Genomic DNA, 20,248 nt, shown 5'->3' on the forward strand with positions numbered 1-20,248 from the left:
CTGCGCGCTGGGCACGGGCGCGCCCGGCAAACGGGAGTCGGGCGGGCGGGGCCGGGGGCGGGGCCGCCGTTCCCTCAGCCGGGTTGGGAGGTGCGAGGCCGAGTCTTGAGCTGCGGGAGGTGGAACTGCGCACCCTGTGCCCGCTTCTTGTACCGACAGCGGGAGACGACGCTGCGATTGCTTTCTCTGCTTCTGTGGCTTCAGGTGCGGCTCCTGGTGTGCTCACGTGGCAGTGCATGTGTTGGCAGCAGCGGCCCTGCTACTCACCACACAGTGCCTGGGCAGCTCCACGCACTTTCAGATGTGGCCTTGGTTCTTCAAAAACTGCTTCTTGGAAGGGAGAGATCCAATTGAAGAGGGGTTTAATAGCTGCAAAAGGTGGTGCTGATCTTAAGGAAGAGTTTCTAACTTGATGAAGTGAGGTAGCAGGGCTCCTGTTGTTGCAGGAATTCTTTGGGAAGGACATAACATACAAATTTCAGGCGCACCCCCCTACATCAGTGATTTTATGCTTTTTGCTATGGGGATCTCCTCTCAAGGGATGTAGTCTTTCTGCCTGAGTGCTCAGGACCAGCCTGGAGCATAAGGATACAAAGACCATGATAGGACAAGGGGGAACGGCTTTAAACTAAAAAGAAGAGATTTAGATTAGGGATTAGGCAAAAATTCTTCACTCAGAGGGCGGTGAGACCCTGGCAAAGGCTGCCCAGAGAAGCTGTGCTGTCCCATCCCTGGAGGTGCTCAGGGCCAGGTGGATGGGGCCCTGGGCAGTCTGAGCTGGTGGGGGGCAGTGTGAGTGCAGCAACTGAAGCACTAGTGACGGTCAGGCGGGTTACCCAGGCAGTAGGTGAAGTGGGCTGCTGCTAGGGATGTCTGTAAGGATGAGGCCTTGGTGGGAGAGGGAAAGGCCTCTGACAGCAGCTACCACAGGGCTGTGGCCTTGTGGGTATGTATATGTAGCTGGCATCAACTGGGGGGACTGGGATGGACATGGAAGTGCAGATGAAGCACAGGTGTGTAACTGAGTTCCTCCGTGTGGAAAAAATGGCATCTAATTCATCAACACTTGCTGAACATTGATGGATACCAGCCAATGGATGTGAGCACAGTGAGGCGGTGGGTGGTGTGTTTCAGCAGTGGTGACAGTGGGTCACCTTTGCTGGTGCAAATAGTTATGAGCACGGCATGCAGGCTTTAGTTCATTGCTTGCAAAAATGCATAGCTGATGGTGGTGACTGTATTGAAAAAAAAAAAATGTTTTATAGCTGAGAATTTCTTCTATCAAATAGTGTTATTGTGGTGTTTGTATCTCTTGTAGTTTCCATGGAAATAAATGGGAGGCATTACTTTTGGAGTGATCTATACGTGTATCAGCTAATCTGTGAGAAAGCATGTGTTAGAATTACGTATATATAAAAGGAGTATTCGTGGATTTCGCCGTATTTCCTCATAAGTGTTTTGAGAGAACCTGAAGGATTGCTTCCTTTATTGTTTTCTGATCTTAGTAGGATTTAAAAGCTTTTCTCTCTTTGACATTGATAGCAAGGGGGAAGACAAGCATCTACAAGCTCCCATCTTTAATGACATCAGAATGGTATGTCCAGTTTCTTATGTAACTGATTCATCATCAGAACATGTCAGTGTTTGCTGCTACTGCTGCTTTTCATTTAAACTGCAGGTCTGGAAGTGCACTGATTAAGCTAAAAGCTTCATTTCCCAAAAAACTTGAGGCAAGGGGAGAATGCATAAGTAACAGGGAGCCCATCTGTTTTCAAAATAGTTTTTTATCTTCTCTGTATTTTTTTCTGCAGAAACATTTTATTTTGTTAACAGTATGGCAATAATTTGTCTGGGAAGCAGTCCCTGAAAAGAATGATTCTGGAAGAAGTAGATCCTGGAAGGCCACAGAGGCTGAATGGGGAACAGAAACACAGACTAAGAAGTAAAGGACCAGAGTTGGGGATCAGAGATACTGCTGTGGAGAGGAAGTAGTCAGGACAAGGATAAAGAAATGTTGAGATTGAAGGTAAATATTGAAAAAGTTTGTACAGATATCTGATTTCTGTACTCTTGTGGGGCAGTGGTATTTGGAAGAGCTTACGAGAGAGAGATTTGAGAAAGGGGTAAGGGGAGTCCAATCTTTAGGAAGTGAAGCTATATTAAAAGGAATTATCCAGTACACTAGAGGCCATACAATTTCAGTTTTGAGTTACACCGTGCTGTTTTAGAAAGTTTTATCTTGATGATATAAAGTGATAGGCATTCCTCTATATTTCTACAAATACCGTTCCAGTGGCTTACTAATTGGGTAGAAGGAAGGATGGATTTGAAAAGAAAACTCAAGGAAGTGGAGGTAGTCAGGATGTTGTTACAGGGAAAGGAGGCAGCTAATAATACATTTGAATCCAGGAGTGAGAAAACCTGATCTACAAAGCATTTATTTTTCTTGGATCTGTTTTCACAAGATTTTTCCTGGAATTAATTTGTTGGCCATATTTTCTGGTACTTAGATTCTGATTTTGCTGGATCCAATAACTCTTAAATTTATCTTTCACAAACAGATAAGAAATCTGTTTGTGAAAGATCCTCTTTTCAGGTTTGAAACTTGGTATTTTGTATTGCTGAATATTTCAAATGATGAGTGAGGTTCTGAACTAAGTCTGGTTACAGGCTTGTCTTCATAGATCCCAGAACTTGTTTTGTGCTTTGAGTTTACAAAAGTAACAGGAATTACAGCCTACATTTGTGTGATTGGGATTTGTTTGATGGTTCAGCTGCCTTGGCAAAGTGAAATGCACAGAAACAGATCATAGGATTAGGATATTGTGGTTTGGCATCAGTACTTATAGGGTATGGTCTATATTTCATTCACTTTGCTTTGGATCTGCCTTTAAATTATCTGCCAGAACCAATAAAACAGTGGAAGCATGAAGCCCAAGAAAAGGTTCCAGATGATCCTTATTTGAGAATGTGACATTCCTATATGGTAATAAAACCATTTGTTTTCATTATTTTTAAGTGAGGACTTTATGTAAGGGGTGTCCATCTGCCGCCCAGTGAGCTTTTAATGAACACCTAAAGGAGGTACTTTTAAAAGGAAGACATTAAAAGAAGAACACTAAATACAAGTAATAACATCATAGTCCTGTGCCAGACTTTTAAATACATAAACCAACTTGACTGCTCAGGAACTGAATGCTATACTCCTGCAGATTTTGTATGTCATTTACTCATGGAAGTGTTTTTACCTGATTATTTCTTTTTCCGGCACTGGGGGCTTGTAATGGATGTAAGCCACCTGCCCCAGATTCAATGTGACTGGTTAACAAAGTGGCCAAGCCACAGGTTCGGTCACATTACTTGCATAATTTTCTCTGTGTAAACTGTAGTGTGAATTTCCACAAGAAACTCATTGGGTGATTGCTTTTTTGTAGATGTCATGTTTATTTGAGTAAAATAAAAGAGACATAGCCTCGCACTAAATATTGCAAAACCATTCCTATAAAACAGGGCTTCTCTTAATTGTTTAGTTGCCATTGCCAAGGAGGCCAGTTTTTGTGTTTCATTAAGTACCTTGCTGCTAGGTGAACAGTGCTATAACGTGGATGTACAGCCTGAACTGAGCTGAGTTGATCAGGATATGGTATTTTCGTGGCCTTCATTATTCTTCTCTTGGGACTGAGGGAGCAGTTCCTGCCTCTCCTCTGACCCCACAGTGAACGTAAATGGAGCTGTTGTTTCCTCACAAGAATGGTTAACGGTTTGCAACTATATTGTGAAATAACAATGGTGAGAAGTAGTTGTGTACAGGCTGGATAAAGTTCTGATTTTAAAAAAGTATCTAGAGTGAGAATGAATGAAAGCTGCCTACTCATAATGTTTTCACTACCATTGCTATTTTGCACATCGTTTTAATTCATCTTGGGAAAAATCAGAAAGCTTTCTTTCCTCTACCTTTGATAGGATAAATTTGCTTTAATGTTTGTAGCTGTTTTCTGATTTTCCAACTCTAGGGAAGTGTAAATGGCAATGCAAATAACTGAGTGGGAAAGACTGTGTTTAGCAGCTTACCTGTTTTGTTATCCTGACCTTGAGCCTATGTTGGAGGATATTGATTCATTACGAATACATTTTCTCTGCTTTCTCTTTCAGGAGTCTATCCAGATGATATGTTGTGAAACCTCATCTGTTCATAATGAGGTACTTAAAGGCAAACGTCTTCAGTCAGTGGAGCTGGATAACTTGCATTTAAGAAATTAAGAGAAGCGCTGAAGAATTCTTAGGACTGATAACATTGGGCACTAGAAAAGTGCCCAACTACTATCAAGCTGGTAGTTAAAAACAGCTGGGATGAGCTGGGTCAAGAACCTGTTGGCCTGACTTCAATCCAGAATCAGAACACCTAATACATGCTTCTGTCACCAAGTAAAGAATTAAAGGAGAGAAATGTAATTAACTATTACATTTTCAAATAGCTTAATGGAAATCAATGCTAGGCTTGCAGCCAGCTCTTGGCTGCCCTGTTACTCAGGAGCTGCCTCATTAGAGGGATGGTCAGGTCGAGAGAAGGCTCCAGCTCCAAAAGGTGACAGAACTAACAGCATAGCTGTTAGGAGATCACATTCATAAAACTAAGAGTAACACTGCTAACTGGGGATGCCTGATGTACCCATGATTAAAAATCAAGATCCAGGAAGTACTTGATGATTGCCCCCATCTTCAAATAAAAGCTCCAAAACACCTGTGTCAGTGGCTGCCCGGGCCTGAAAGCGCTGTCATCTTTTTAAGTGTCTTGGAAAGGGCTGGTCTTAGAGATTTGGTAATGGGTGTGTTCCTCACTGCTAAGATGCATTCTCACAGTCTGAATTTGAAACTGGTACTAAAACAGCAGTTGTGACTATTGCTGCCCTTTACTAGAGCAACACAGTTGTCAGAAGAGTGTGTGGGTAGTGGCAATCCAGCCCCACAGGCTGCAGGGATGGGGAGAGCAGCCTGGCACCACCCTAGGGCTCCTATGCTGCCTCCCCAATGTGTAGTGCTGCTCTGGGCACAGTGAAGAGCCAAGTGCCAGGAAGAGGCAAATCAACAAGATGGATGGCTGTAATCCACTGACCAGACCATTGAGGAAGTACTTGGCTTCCCAGATGTGTAGGTGTTACGCAGAGCAGCAGATGAAAGCACCAGAAGTACTCCCAAGAGCAGGCATTAACATCACTGCTTGAAAAGAATTCTTGCATTTGTCCCTCCTCTGAAACAAGACTTGTATGGTGGATGTGGAAATGAAGATGTTCTTCACATTTGCTAGTTCAAGGAGGACCCCTTTGGACTCAGTATTTGGGCTGAGTTGCCGAGTCTCTGTAAAGAGCGCAGGTAAAGCCTGGAGGTAGCTTTGTTGCAGGGGTACATATGTGTGTATTTGAATTGCACCCTGCAGAGAAAGTACCAACGTTTTCTCTGCAGCATCTGTGTTATAACACCCATTGGCTTTATTATCTTCCAAACAAAAAACAACCCCTTCACACTTTTTAGTCTTCCCATGGACATTCTCTGGTCAGCATGATGGGATGCTCTGCTGAGGTGGAAGGTGCAACCTGAGAAGAGCTTGTGTGTGCAGTGATAGTGCTTATAGTATCTGGTTTGTATTATTGCCGGATGGGCTTGACTGTGGTATGCTATGTACACGTAACCAACAGTGCATGCTGAAGCCTGGATTTTGCAAAGACAAAAGTCACTGACTTCACATACATAAAAAAGCAACGGATATATATTATGAAGTCTAATGTTTAATTTTCTTCCCACTGAGCATAAAAAAATAGACCAGCGTACAGCGAGCAGATAACCAGAATGTGCCTGAGTCTGTTCTTCCTACAGTTCCTGCTTATCTGTATTTCTGGATTGGAAGAGGTGCATAATGCATCAGCTGATGATCTACGTAACTGTTTAATACTTGACCATCTGGTTGAAGCAAATGTTACGTAAACTGATTCCCACTTGGAGACTGCTCTAGTACCACACCCATGGGGAAATCTTCTATCTTTGCAAGGCACGATTTCAGACAGTTCAGCTGCATTCCCCAAGGCTGATTTTTCCACACTAAGGCACTAGACGTCCGTCTTTCAGCTTTTTTTTCCCACGTGCATTTTTTTTAAGAACTCATGTACGGGGTTGAAAAGCTACTGACAGAATGACAGATGAAACAAAAGCTTCTTCCCTTCCTCTTCACCTGCAGGCATGCAATTTTAGAACATTTAGAGCACCGAGCTTCCAGGCCCAGACTTCTTCATCTCCCAGGAACCAAACTGACTTAAGTTTAATGGAAAACAAAGATTAAATAGTTTGCAATGTTTAATGCCCCGAGACTGACTTTTGGAAATACCGTACTTGTTGTTGAGTAGATCAGACTTCACATTTCACGACAAGCAAAGAGAAGGCGTGATTTAATTGCAGTCACGTTTATTTGCAGTTTCTATACACACTTTCTAGGTAATCAAACTTTTCCGACACATTTTTTGAGAGGGGTTCACAATGAAACTGTCACCGTTTTTACTAAAAATAAATACAAGACTTAAAGTGTTGCACAGCTCTAAAATATACAAAGGCTTGGATTTAATGTAAACTTTGAAAACATTTTACAAAAGAAACCATCTTTGCAACAATTTAAAAAGTTCCTATTTACAAATATTACAAAAATACAAAATGGATGCAAGTCCATAAACCATTGTCTTTTCTGCCAGCATGAACTGGTGCTAGTACCAAAATAGTTACACTGTAACCTTCTTAATTTTTTTTTAATTCTTTAAGTCATAACCTACAGTATTTCTCTATATCTGCCACCACTGCAGCAAATGCACTCCATCACTGACCTTTGGCAAAAGCACATATATGCTTTATTTGCTACAACTATTCCATCTCCTCTATGCTGCCACAAGAAAAAAAAGAAAAAGAAGAAAAAGGGGTAAATATTACTTTTCGGAACATACAGCTGTGTAACTTCCTCAACATCAGTGCAAACAACAGAACATAGGTTGAAATGATGGTTCACTGGTTGCCTAATGCATGTGCTGTACCCTGTTTCAAGATGCACGATGTTCCCCTCTACAGCTTGTCCTCCAGTGTTCCTGCTCTCTGGCCTTTTTGGATGTGAAGTACTGCCTCACAATTCCAGCCCTTTTTAGTGTCTGTATATTATGGCACCTACGAAACTGTAGATCAGCAATAAAAAGTGGTATCACCGATGTCAGTTCAGCTGTGTTCTCTTTACGGTTTTGAATGATTCTTTAAACATACGTGGTGCCTTTAAGGACAAACATGTTTATAAAAGTGCTCCGGGTAAAACTTCCATGCAAAATGACTTACGATGACAAACTAAGGATTTTCTCCCAAGATCTAAGCTTCCTCATGTTTTCCAGGAAGTGTTTTGTTATACACTAAGCAAATCCTTCAAACATTCACTCGTTTTACTTGTGTTTCGGCTCCTTTTCTTAACTAAGCTACTGATACAACTAGCCATTTATTTCCAGAACCTTGCTCCACCTGCTCTTATTAAAACTGTTTCAGACTTCCCAATTTTGAAGCCCTGTAGCTGATTTACCACCCCTCCTCTCAACACACGCACCACATGCATAGTGATTCAACCTCATACTGCACACAAGCAGACGACACAGGAGGACGGCAGGATACCCTGAATTACAGATTTTGTAGTGTATGCTAGACAAAATGAGACATAAACCTTATGGGAAATAACTCTGAGGATTTGTTAAACCCCTCTGACTTGCTCAAACTCTCTTAAAATCCTAAGAACCTTCCTCTTCAAAACACGACCTGCCCGCTTTAAAAACTCTCAGCTTTATGCATTATGTGATTAAAAGCAAAAAAAAAAAAAAAAAAAAGGAAAAACCCATTTCACACATCCCACTTCCCATTCATTCACTTATGCTTAAAGCCAGCTTTGAGTTGATTTCTTTAGGATCTAAGTACGCTCTTTCTGCTGTTCCGTTCAATCTGTCCTACTGCGCACCACCTTTCTTCTTGCATTATTTCTCCGCACTAATGTCCCTTCTATTCCTCTACTCCCAAGCATATCCTACAGCAAACGACACCAACTGCACACATTTTGGACAAAGAGGGCCTTGTTCTCTGAGCAGCGTGGTCGGGCTACACCGTGAAAACAGTGGTGGCCCAAAGGAGAATCAGACCAACAACTGGTTTTATTTCATTTAAAAATTAAAAGTATAAAGGAACTTGTGGGCTGAGCTTAAAAGTACGCATCCTTTCCGTTTTAAGACAAGAAAATTCAAGTAACTTCAAGTAATTAAGCTTTTATTTCCCTGCCTTCATTTGTATCAAAGCATTCGCTTTGATTTGTCTCCTCTCCCAGCCTGTTCCAATCCCCCACCCTGCTGCACACCTCTGGGGAACCCAGACGGAACCCAAACGTCTGTGGCTGGCACAAGAAACCAGAGCTTTCCCCTTCATGGTTTCGCAATGAACATAAATAATGCATACACATACCTATTTCCCAGCTACGTTTTCACAGTGTCATTTTGGTAAATATTTAGGTAGCATGAATCTCATCAGCACAAAGAGAAAGCTTCACTGAAAACTCATCGCAGATATTTACTGATAAATTGAAAGCGCTTGTTGCATGCTTATCATTTATTTGTTTCCCTTAAGAATCAGAAACTAATTGTGTTTAAAGATTATCGTTACCAGGTTACAACTGCGTTATGTATCCCAATAGCCTAAAAGGAATATGAAAGTAAGTACAATTTCCTTGCATCTATTCTTGCTAAAGCATTCCCTGTTAGCACGAAGGCCTGGGGGCACCATCAGATGGGACCGTTTGGGGCTTTGAGGAATGACTTTGTTCTGTCAGAAGCACGCCTGCCTTCCCAACCGACGGTCGCGCTCAAACTCACAGCTGCACTTCTCAGTTAGCTTGTTGGGGCTATGCTAGAAAGACAAATGGTTGCATCAGTCCCATCTCAGTCAGCTGGTACGATTCGTTAGCTGAGGTGGAGAATTCCTTGCGACTGCTAACTGTCTTCTTTGAGGCTTATGGCACCGAAAATGGTTACTGGTGGCCATGTGAACTTAGGTTTGATATGAAAGTGGTATTCACAGAATACAGTTATTACATTTGACTCCTCTTGTCTGCTATAAACAGAGTTGTTATGCAGGAAATTGTTTGCCACATGTCCACTTTTTGATTGTTCTATTTACAAATTTTTATCAAAAATATGGTATTTACATATGTTTTGTTAATTTCTTCTAAATTTTGTTTCAGCTCCTTTTAGTGTAGAAAAATACCAATCCTCAAGAGCATTTGCTTTTTTATTTGTCTCCCTAGGGAAGCACTACAGTGAGGAATTTGTTTCTAGATGGGCAGCTTCTGGGAAAAAACAAAAAACAAACAAAAAAAAAACCAACACAAAAGTCACTCTGAACTCTATGAAAAGTGTATAGCCTTGAAATATACAGTGACAACAGAAATGAGCGGGATAATCCAAATGAAGCTAAAGGAAAACAGAATAGACATAGTCTATCTTTCTACTTTTAGAAAATGTAAGGTCATAAATAGCTACAGCCATAGTCCTCTGTTTCCCCAGCGTCCTACGAACACAAACACAGTTAAGCATTGATATTGCCCTGCAATTATTGTTTTGACTGCTACAGCATTGGCCTCTTCTATTCACATCCTTACGCAGCTTGCATGGTGTCAGCAGTCCCTGGCAGCCTATGTTGAGCTCTGAGAAGAGCGGTCATCGTGGGGGCTGCCATCTGAGTTCTCAGTCTCCCCCTCCGAGATGGCCTGCATCGGCGTATTGTACAGCCGGCAGCGCACGCTGTACCGGCTGCTGCTGGCAGCTGGCGGCGCCCGCGAGCGCCCCACTCGTGAAGATGCCGACATGGGAAAGCTCTTGGAGGAGAAACCTTCCGCGTTGACCCTCGGTGAGCAGGGGGACAGCGGGGATGATGCATCGGGGCTTGTCACCGGGGGACCCTCGTCCTGGCTTTGGGAAGCATCCGCTGTCAGCTCTCCAGGAGACTTGGGCAGAATAGGGCTTTTCAGGATTTCCGTGGCGGACATCCTGTAGCTAGAATCAGACCGACTGCCCTTTTTAAGGAGTAGTAGTTTAAACTCCTCATTAGATGTGTTGGACTTCTTGGCATTCCTGTATATCAGCCCTGGGGACCTCTGACTGCTCATGGGAGCACCTGTGCTGCTGGCGGGTGATGCGCTGCTGGCGGGCAACGTGCTGCTGGCAGGCGGCTGGATGCTAGTCCCAGAGGAAGCTCTCAGTCTGTTCCTTACAGACAGGTCTCCGGAGTCCTTTCTCCCAAGAACTTTCCTTTTTGATCTGTAAAAACACAAAGAAGCACTCTTTCATATGCTATCTTTGTAGAACAACGTTTCCTGCTAGCCTGGAGTTACACGGATTCACTGTGCTTTCAAACGAACTAGGTCTCTCTTAATCCCTCTGCCAACTATCAGAGGCTGTCAGTGACTGGCAGCACTTTAAGGCACAGTAGCTCTTGTGCAAGGAATGAGGCACTGCCTCACAGTCTCTCTCGATGTTACCTAGCTCTTTTAAAACAATTTATGCACAACCTGCTCTTTATAAAGACAGTGATGCCTACAGAGTCCCAGGTTAGCCAAATAATCATCATAACCCATTCATTAATAAAAATCTTTAATTTCAGCTGTGATCGCAAATTTCAACTGAATGTGAAATACTCTAAATTTGAAGAGATGTCTCCTCTTCATTCTTGGTATGGCAACTCACTCATAAGAACAGAGCTGGTGGGCAGCATGCAGAAACCAATGTGGGGAGTTTTCTTTGGAGACGTGTTTGTTAGAGCAGCCTGATGTTGTCTGTAAAGCACCCCACACGTGCCGTAACGATACTCATAATGCACACATGTGACCAGCATGTGCTGCTCCTAACCCCTACTAATATGGTTAGCATCACAAACGTCATTTTATAAGGCAAACAGCCATTATATGTAAACAGCCATAATATGTAAGATGTATCACCCTCACTACTTTATCACTCCCCCTTTTTGGCACTGTTAAATGAGCGTTTGCCCAGCAGCTTCATCAGTGCCCAGGCACTGGGTTGCCAGAATGTGATGACATGTTACAGAACATGGAAGCATAAACAAGAGCAAATATAGCTCTTGTTGCCCTTGAGACCACAGTCAAAGTGCATGGAGGTATAGTATCCTTGCTGCCTATAAAATCAAGCAGCAAGAAGCCCTAAGTGGGACTCAGTCCAAAAACACAACTGGATGGCAAAGCCTGGGTGGCAAGGGACACCTCCACCATCATCTGCTTTCTCCAAGGGCCTGAGTGACTCATCTTCTGGGTGAAGTCTGAGTCTAGATTATGATTATTGTACCAAGTGCCAATTATTAGAAATTTGACCCAACCTGAGGAAGGTTAACTCATCCCCATACTTGCAAGGCCAGGCACCAGTGGGACTTCACGACATCCAGCATCAGTGCTGGCTGGGATATTTCTGCATGCCTTGGTCATAGCACCATACCAGCTATGACTGTTTAGGAGCAAGACAGAGCTTAACTGTCAGATAATTATTCTGCAGTGGATGACCATGCAGCTGGGGAAAGGATGGCTGGCTTTTATGGTTCATAGTTGCAAGAAGGTTAGATCACCTGTGAATGACTGCAAACAAGTCCTCAGTAGTGCGAGGTTTGTTGGGAGACACAAAAACGTCCTCAGCTTCAGCCTGAGAGTCTTCACTCAGTGGGGACATGATGGAGTCGTCGCTTGGAGAAGACTCTGAGGTAAGGACAGAAACCGTGGTTAGAGTCAGACCACTATTGTATTTTGAAAGAGCACTGCTAGTGCAAGGCATAAGCTTGATGTATAAGCAAGTAGCCAATGCTGGCCGTATAGACTTTATCCTCTAATCTGAGTGGTTGCTGTGCTCTCAGCCCAGGAGGGCTAACTGAGGCCTGTCATGCTGTGTGACTCCTCCAGGGCCCCAGGGCCCCAGTCCTTCACCCCGATGTCAAGTGACACCCTCCACCGCAGAATGAACTGCAGCACAGAAAAGAGGACCCAACTGACCTTTCAGCGATGGCGCTTCTGTTCCACCCGCTGTCTCATCTGCCCCGCTGGTACCAGAGGCACTTCTGGTAGGAATACCTGATGCGATGTTCTCCTGCTTGCAACTGGCTTCACTGAGCAAGTTCACTGCTGCCGTCTCTGATTCGTAGCTGATATTCCCAGGCACGTGGTGGCTTAAATCGAGTTGGTGCTTAAGCTGATCACTGACATCTGCTCCCTCTGCCTGAGCAGGGCCGTCACCCACCACGCTGAGCTCCAGCTGCTGCTCACTGCCACAAAGCTCCAGCTGGGCCTGCGCATGCTCGAGGCGGCTCTCCGGTTCTGCTCCCTTGTTTGCTTTCTCTGCTTCATGATCACCTGTGAGGAGAGCTGAGCCTTTCTGAAATCCTTCTGTAGAAGCTGCACAAGTCTGATTTAGAGCACTGTCTGGCAAATGCTCAGCAGCTGGGGTTATTTGGTCCTTCACAGTTTTCATTTCAATCAGAGCCTCACCCGCTGAAGGTACAATTTCCTGCTCGCAATTACTCTGTCCGCTGAAAGAGGAGCTTTTTTCTAAAGACGGCTTCCCAGGGCCCATTTCTGCTGGGGAAGAGTCGATATATGACATGATGGCCTCCTCAGTGGAGAACTGCCGTGACACTGGCTTCTTGGTTAGGAGTGGCCTCATTTTCCCTGGCGAAACATCACTAGCCACCAGTGTGGGCTCTTGGATGCACAGCAAGTCCGGGATGCTGCCCTTCTGCTTCACTTCTTCAGGCCTGTTGATGGCCCTGAGGTGCACGGACTTGAGGACGGAGGGGGTGATGGCGAGGGCAGAGGGATGGCTGGGGCTGAGGGCTTCCCCCACTGCGCTCTGCTTGCTGGGGTTGAAGGCATGCAGCTGGTGCCGGTGAGTGAACGGTTTATTCAAGACGCTGTGAAGAGCACTTAGGTCGAGATGGGTCGGAGGTATAATCGGGAGTTCGAGGTCTTTGCTTGCAGACATGGTGCCATCTTTAGAGAGCGGCTGTTGCAGCGAGGACTTCCTCTCCGGTACTTTCGGCTTCCTCTTGCTGCCCCCTGGGGACAGCGGTCCGGAGAAGAAAGCGGTTGGGAAGGAGGAGGTCGGTGTCTCCGACTGGCTCGAGTACCCGCTGGAAGGCGAGGCCAGCCCCGCCAGCTTTTCTGGGGAGGCCAGTTTAAACTCGCTGTCGACGGAAGGGAGGGATGGGGTGGTGGCCCGTGACCCGGACTGGGATGTTTGGGACTCAGAGCTCTCTGGTGACTTGATGCACTCTATGACTGTGGTACCCGTAGCAGTGCTCGAATTGGATAAAGACCTGTAAGGATCACCAGATTTCAAGTCGTTCAGGAGCCAGAGGTCTGCATAGTGAGGTTGTTCAGCACCTTCGTCTTTGAAGGACGGCATGTCGGCCGTATCAAACTGAGCGTCCTTCATGCCGCCTTCACTCTGGCTCACCCAGGGCAGCTCGGGTTTGGGTGGCAGGCTAGAGGCCTCCGCTCTGGAAGGTGTGTTGGAAAACTCAAGTGGCAGCTTCATTTCCCTGGCAGTGTGCGACACATGCTGGCCACTGCTAATCTTTGGTTCTTTCTTCTCGGGAAGATCCACGCTGCCCTCAGATTTCCTCAAAGATGAGCTGCGTTTTGGTGGAGCTGGCTTTGCCTTTGGTTTCTTCAGAGAGATGCCCTGCCGTCCCTGCCTTCTGTGACTGATGCATTCCTGCCAGGTGCAGTCGGCCAGGCTGGAGGTCACGCTTGCCATCTGTCCGCTCTCGGAGCCTGCAGCTGCATAGTTGCAAATATAGCTCTTGTTGCCCTTGAGACCGCAGTCAAAGTGCATGGAGGTATAGTATCCTTCAGTATCCACAGAGAAGTGTGAGCTAGTGTCTGCCTTGTCAGAGGGGCTCTTCTCTAGGAAGCTGTCATATGTGCCCATGCTCGTGAAGCTCGGGCATCCCAGGCTGTCAGCCTTGGTGCGCTCGGGGCTGAAGTCCTGGCGACAGGATGCATCATGGTGGTGGTGCAAGTAGTTCCACTCACTGTCACTTGTGTTGCTGTTGTTGGGGTCATCGAGTAGATCTGCCACAGTGGAGGTGAAGGAGCTCGCCCTATGGCCTCTGACCTTGTCCACGTGGTCACCATACTGCTCTGTGATGAAGACGCTCGAGTCCTCATTGGCGTTGGGAGCGGTGTTGAGGGACAGCTCAGAGTCACAGTGCGAGGAGCCAGTCAGCGGTGGAGAGGCGGCAGGAGGAATGGTTTCGGATGTCTGAGAGGGACATGTGGAGCTGCTCCCACTCCAGTTGCCGCTGGAGGACTGGTGATCGTCCTTCTGGTCCATGTGGCTGCTAAGCAGGACTCCTGCTGTGGAGATGGAGTGAATGGGGCTCCCAAAAGTGTCTGAGTTGGATGAAATCTCGCAGCTTCCCGAATCTGCCATCCTCGACAATCGTGACCTCCCTCTCTCACCGATGCTGTGTTCAGGGCTGTGCAGGTGCTGAGGACAAGTTAAACCCAGGGGCTGGTGCTCTTGTGAACCCTGTTTGCTCAGGACCTCCTTCCCTTTTATTGGGTGCCTCTCCTGGCTGGCTAGGAAGCACTCCGCTTCATACGCCGAACTCTTGGCAGTGGCAGCTGTGTCGCCCTCGCTGGCTCTTGCTCCCTCACGAGGGAGGCTCCGCGAGCGGATGCGGTTGCTGACAGCGGCAGCGAAGACGGCATCCCCGTTGTCCGCCAGCACCAAAATGTTGCCAGCGGAGTGCGAGAGGGAGGCGACCACACTCTGCCCCCTCTGTGCGCGGATGCGGCGCCGGGAGGGTGCGGCTATCAGGATTTCTTCTGTCTGGCACTCCGAGTCCCTGGTCCCTGACCGCCGGCTGCTGGCACTGGAGAAGTCTGGGTTGGTGTGCACAATCACATTGCGCTCCCTTGCTACTGGCGACTCGTCCGAATCTAGGGTACACGTAAAGCTGGGTGAGAGACAGCTTCGTACGTCCTGACACGAGACAACCCACAGAGCAACCTAAGAAGCATATCTGCATTTAATCTTGCTGAGTGTTATGCCAAACCTAACTCAGCTATAACACGTATATAAGGCAGACCTCATCCCAGTGAGGTGGGAAATTCTCCCAGTCCTGCAACGTGATATCAGTTCTCCTATTTCTGCAATGTGATCTCACGCAGAGCTGATCTCGCTGTGGTAAATATTAAGATGAATATTAACTTTTTGGTTTCTGTCACTGTAGTGCAAGTAGCTGCAGGCAGTTTTCAGGAGTAGCTGCCTGACAAAACACTCTATATAGACTTCTAAAAATAGTTCCATTTTAACTTTGTATCTTTTCAGAATTTCCATTATCCGCTTCTTTCCTACCAAGAATATTTGCACAGTAACAGGATCTTTGTTTCATAGGTTCTCTGGTTGCTTATTCCCTATGATAAACACATTCTTTATGCTTCTGATTAAATTTCACAGCAACCAACCGAGGTATCAGAGCCACCTTCGGGTGCAGATGAACATTAAGTAATAATGATCCCGTTCATTTCTTTTTGGGTTAAGACCAATTTTACACTTGATTTGCCCTCAACAGAGTTGCTACTAATTCACCTGGAAATAAAGGTGAGGTAAGCTACCCGATTTCAAATATTCTTGGTAATAAAGAATGCAGCGAAGGAACTGAGGACAAGCGTGACAAAGAAAAGGAACTTTTAGCAAAGCTTTCAGTGGGGGTACCAGCAGCTGTCTCTAATGCGGATATCCAACTGATATCTGAGTGAGCTGTGGCAGCTCATCACTTTGCTGAGCAACATCTGTCATTTCTTTACCTTAAGATCCCCTCAGACAAGAAAAAACTTTCACTTAATCTAGTTACTTTTTATGCACGCAACTATGGGTTTATAACAAAAATTAAATGGAAAAAAAAACAACTGATTAACATTTACACAATAAGAGCTGAACATGTACATCTATATTACTCGGTAAGGCCCCCAGTACATCAAGGCCATATGGAGTAATATAGCTTTGCTGACCGCAGTAAATCAAAAAAAAAAAAACACACCGTTCCCAAACTCCACGACCAGTTACGCTTTCAGGGTTTCGTTTCTTTGGAAGGCCCGCTACCAGCTCAATATCCCTGCAATTTAAGTTGGTTAGAAAGCTATCTACGGAAGAGTTGTATTTATACTACACCTATTTCTTGTTGCACTCTTCTGGGGATGCCAGAGATGGTTTTCCTCCTCCTCAACTTTCGTCTCCGCTGTAGTACAGATTGTGAGTGAACAAGAGAGCAGCGTATACTAGCCTCTCTGTCAAAACCAACTCCTGCAACCCATAAATAGGTCTCATTAGCCTTTAGAAATAGTAAACAAAATTTCATGGCTGGAACACAGTGGAAGTATGTGAGCTTGGATTAAGCCTGTGAATAAACATAAGGGAGCCCTTATGTAGCTCTTATGTAAATTATATTACAGTGTATCACAGTTTTACATCTAATTCCAGCTCCCCCTCAGCAGCCTGGTCTGCCAGAAGTAACAGAAGGAGTGAAGAAGAAAAAAAAAAAAAAAGAATAAGAAAAAGAAAAGAAAATCAAAAAGGAAAGTAGATTTGAGAGCTCTTGGTAGCAGGACATCGTTCTTACAACTATTTATCCATCTGTCATAGGGACAATGACGGTAACTTGTCAGCAAGGAGTAATCTATCTAGCTACAGCCTCACTTACTTTAAGCAACTAAGCATGAGAAAACAATTCAGATTTTAATGTCATACTGTAGTAGCTGAGGGCTTCTTAGGAGACTGATATGCCAAAGGGGCTAACATTTTAGAAAGGAAGAAGACAGCTAAAAGGGGGCCATCTCCACGTACAAGTTTAGAAAACACTCCTTTCTTTCTTCCATATGGCCAAGAATAAAATAAATGGGTAGCAGATATTGTTGTGCACCAGTACGTGGCCTGACTTTCCCAAGTGCTCTGCACTCAGCAGGACACGTGGGAGTCTGCTCAGGGAATCAGCTCACACATTCAAGGTCCTAAACGTGGATTTAGGAGCCTAGGTTCACATGCACATCTATTTATAACCATGGTCACGCAGAACAGGCAAGAATTCCTAATTTTCTTCATGTTTCCATGGCATTACCACTGAAAAGTCTTTCTCACTTTGCTCTTTACACTGTGGTCAATGTAAAGTTAAAAGGAGGCTTGCCAAAATGCCTGCACCCGCCCGTACTGGCTCTTTGCACAGCTGTATGCTCCTGCTCTCTAAAGCTGACGTGGGATGGGGCAGAAAAAATGTGCCAGGTCCATAAGAACGCTAACATTGGGATCGCTGGTACAGTGGTTTGTAATCTTAGGAAAAACAAACAAATCAAAGAAAACAAAATTAAAAAAAATATATATCTGATAAAAACTATTTCAATAGCGTATAATTATATAAAACATAATTATACACAGACGTACACATACATATTACATTACATAACAATGTAAAACGTTAAAAAGTAACTTTCTTGTAAAAGTTCTTCTTGAAATCTACTACAGTGAAATAGAGGCTTCAGACAGATGTCCTGTAACCACCAATGCCCCTGAAATAAGGAGAGGAAGAACTTTCTTTAATATGGAAGGAAAGTGCCATAAACTCCAACAACAGTCATTTTTAAAAAGTGAACATTTCTTGGGGTTGGGAGAAGCTTAAAGTACAAAACAGAGAAATGAAAGCAAACTCTTTGAAATGAAAATCAATCGGAACCATTGCTGGGCTTCCAGCAATTGTGAGTTAGCTGAACATGCTCTGTGTGCCAGATGCATGGGTCATCTCCGAGAGGAAAGTGGAAGAGGGTACGTCCTCCCCGTGATGCATACAAATTATTCCCATTAGTGCTAATGAGAATGATACACATAAACATCCAGAAGATTACATACCATTCTTGATCTGTAAAACTGATCGGGAAATTTGGTTCCAATGTATGGCAGGTGGAGTCTAGGCAAAAATTTCTATTACTGGAAAAGTTAACGTTGGTCCCATTGGTCTACTGCTGTAATTCTCCTCTGAGCTGCATTGTGTGACATTAGTGATGCTGAAAAGCCTACATACTGAAGATCCTATGCGCTACGTATGAGAAGCATCACTCTAATGCATCGTGGAAACATGCCACGCTGCTTACTTGTTTCTTTAGGGATGTCCATTGGGAGCGCCCAGCACCCATCGCCCATTCAGGCTGCTCTGCTGGCAGGTGGCCTGACCCCATGGTGTCCCCACAGCTTCCCACTGTGGGGACACCTGCTCCTGGCTGCCACCTCCCTGGGCAGCAGAGCTCATGGACACCTTCACTGCCCAGGGCAGAGGGGGACCAGGAGTGCGTTGCCGTCACCGAGAGGAATCACCTGGCACATGGCGGAGCAGGAGGGATGCCACCTTAAGGCTGTACAGCAAGCGGCCAACCCCAAAGCCCCAGGACCCCTGGCTGGGACTGGGGCCGTGCTGGGGCGTGCAGCCCTCCTGGCACCCCATGTGACTGGGCAGCCTGTCCTGCAGGAAGGCTGGGCGCTACCGACAGACACAAGCAGGAGCGACGTGATGTGAGCTCCCCGCCACCCCCCAGCTTCTGGAAAAACACTATGAAATATCAGTATGTTGTCTGAGGCTAACTGAAAGCTCCCTGCTTCTCTTCCTGACTGCTTATTTTAAAGTCTGTAAGCAGGGAGAAGTCAGCCCACTTTACACTCTTACATTTATCAAAGCTTGGTGCAAAATATAATTGAGGAAAATTCAGATAAACCTTATTTTTACCACAGCCCTCTGGAAGGAGAGAAAGAGAAAAAAGAGAAAGAGAAAAACAACCTGATTTTTGATTCTGGAAACAAGTAATCTATCACATTTAGTCAGTGATAAAGCTGGTGCTTACATAAGCAATTCTTCTTCAAATAAATCTAGTAAAATGCATCCAAATGTTACATAAATAAAAGAAAATGCCATTACTATACCTTCAGCATAGCTGCATGTAAAGAGAACTCAGAGCGATGGTTTACAAGCTACACAGTCATGACTTGCATGTTTAAAGCACTGCAAATAGTAGCCTACATTCTCGAGTTTCTCTTCTCCTGCTACACATGATAATCATATGATTAATTTCCGTGGCTTTCTGCATTATTTGTCAGCTACATTCAAAAAGCTATTTGAGGTCTTTGTGAATACAGGCTGCAAGTTATATACACAACGAAAGTACATTGTTTATGCAGGGAACCAGTGTTACATTACGCTGTACAGCATGACTTGCAAAGTATGGGCCAAATTAATCCTAGATGCAGCTTCAGTGACTTCAGCAGATGCGCATGAGGGATGAATTTAGCCCACTGTCCTCCAGCAACTAACGCTCAGACTAGGGTCTTTGCCCACAGACTGTAAAATCCAGTGACTTCAAACAAACAGAAATAAGTACTTGACTTCCCTCAAACCATGCAATAAATACAAAAAGAAATAGAAGAGATTTGTACCAGTGACATTGATGGGGATAATGCAAGAAGAAATCACTTGGGCATCTTGTTTCATTTTCTCCTCTGGAGTTGGGAGAGGTAGTGCTTTACTCCAATTGGTTTGTTTATCCAGTGTAGAAGGGATATTATGTATTGGATTTTTCGGCCTCTGCCCTAACATGACATCTGTATCTTCGTCCTCTGGTGGATGGGACTGCAAATGAATACATTCAAAATCAGTGTCTACCACTCAGGCACGCGAGGCTACTGTTGAAACAAAGCAGGCACACAGATCAGCAATCAGTTACAGGCTGCAATGGCAAGCTGCTCTCGGTAAGTCACACAGTACAGGCTGAAATCACACACCATTCACAGAAGACAGATACCTCGCGCATCCATTTGAGCACCCCGCTCTGCTGGCTGCCCGCAAGGACCAGCCCCTGGTACACATTCGTTCGAGGCACCAGAAGGCCTGATGCCTTAAAAAAGAGCCCTTCGTGCTCCAGGAAATCATTTGCATTTCATTTTTACAAACTATGGACACGAGCAGAAAAAAAGTTACAGAAATCCAGTGGGAAGCAGCAGGTGTTAGCAGTGCCAGGGTCGGGAGGACGCTGGCTGAAGGAGACGGACACCACCAGAAGAAATTCCAAGTGTTGTTTAGAAACCATGCACATTTTTACAGCGTGCTA

General features: G+C 45.0%; 1 protein-coding gene and 1 long non-coding RNA gene across 2 annotated transcripts in view; one reads left to right on the forward strand and one right to left on the reverse strand.

Moving 5' to 3' along the window:
• Positions 18–5,535, forward strand: LOC110404858. Its single transcript, XR_002442531.1, has 2 exons — positions 18–2,026; positions 4,153–5,535. It is a non-coding gene; the product is annotated as an uncharacterized LOC110404858 (long non-coding RNA).
• NHS (NHS actin remodeling regulator) overlaps positions 6,839–20,248 on the reverse strand; it is a 252,913-nt gene continuing 239,503 nt past the window's right edge. Inside the window, exons 5-9 of the mRNA XM_021409604.1 lie at positions 19,578–19,770; positions 16,281–16,412; positions 12,095–15,046; positions 11,677–11,803; positions 6,839–10,361 (exon numbers count right to left, since the gene is read on the reverse strand). Of these exons, the coding sequence (XP_021265279.1) occupies positions 9,737–10,361; positions 11,677–11,803; positions 12,095–15,046; positions 16,281–16,412; positions 19,578–19,770 (4,029 nt within the window). The 3' untranslated portion in view covers positions 6,839–9,736. The remainder of the gene's footprint in view (positions 10,362–11,676; positions 11,804–12,094; positions 15,047–16,280; positions 16,413–19,577; positions 19,771–20,248) is intronic.

The sequence above is a fragment of the Numida meleagris genome, chromosome 1 (genome assembly GCF_002078875.1).
Source record: "Numida meleagris isolate 19003 breed g44 Domestic line chromosome 1, NumMel1.0, whole genome shotgun sequence".
Classification (NCBI taxonomy): Eukaryota; Metazoa; Chordata; class Aves; order Galliformes; family Numididae; genus Numida; species Numida meleagris.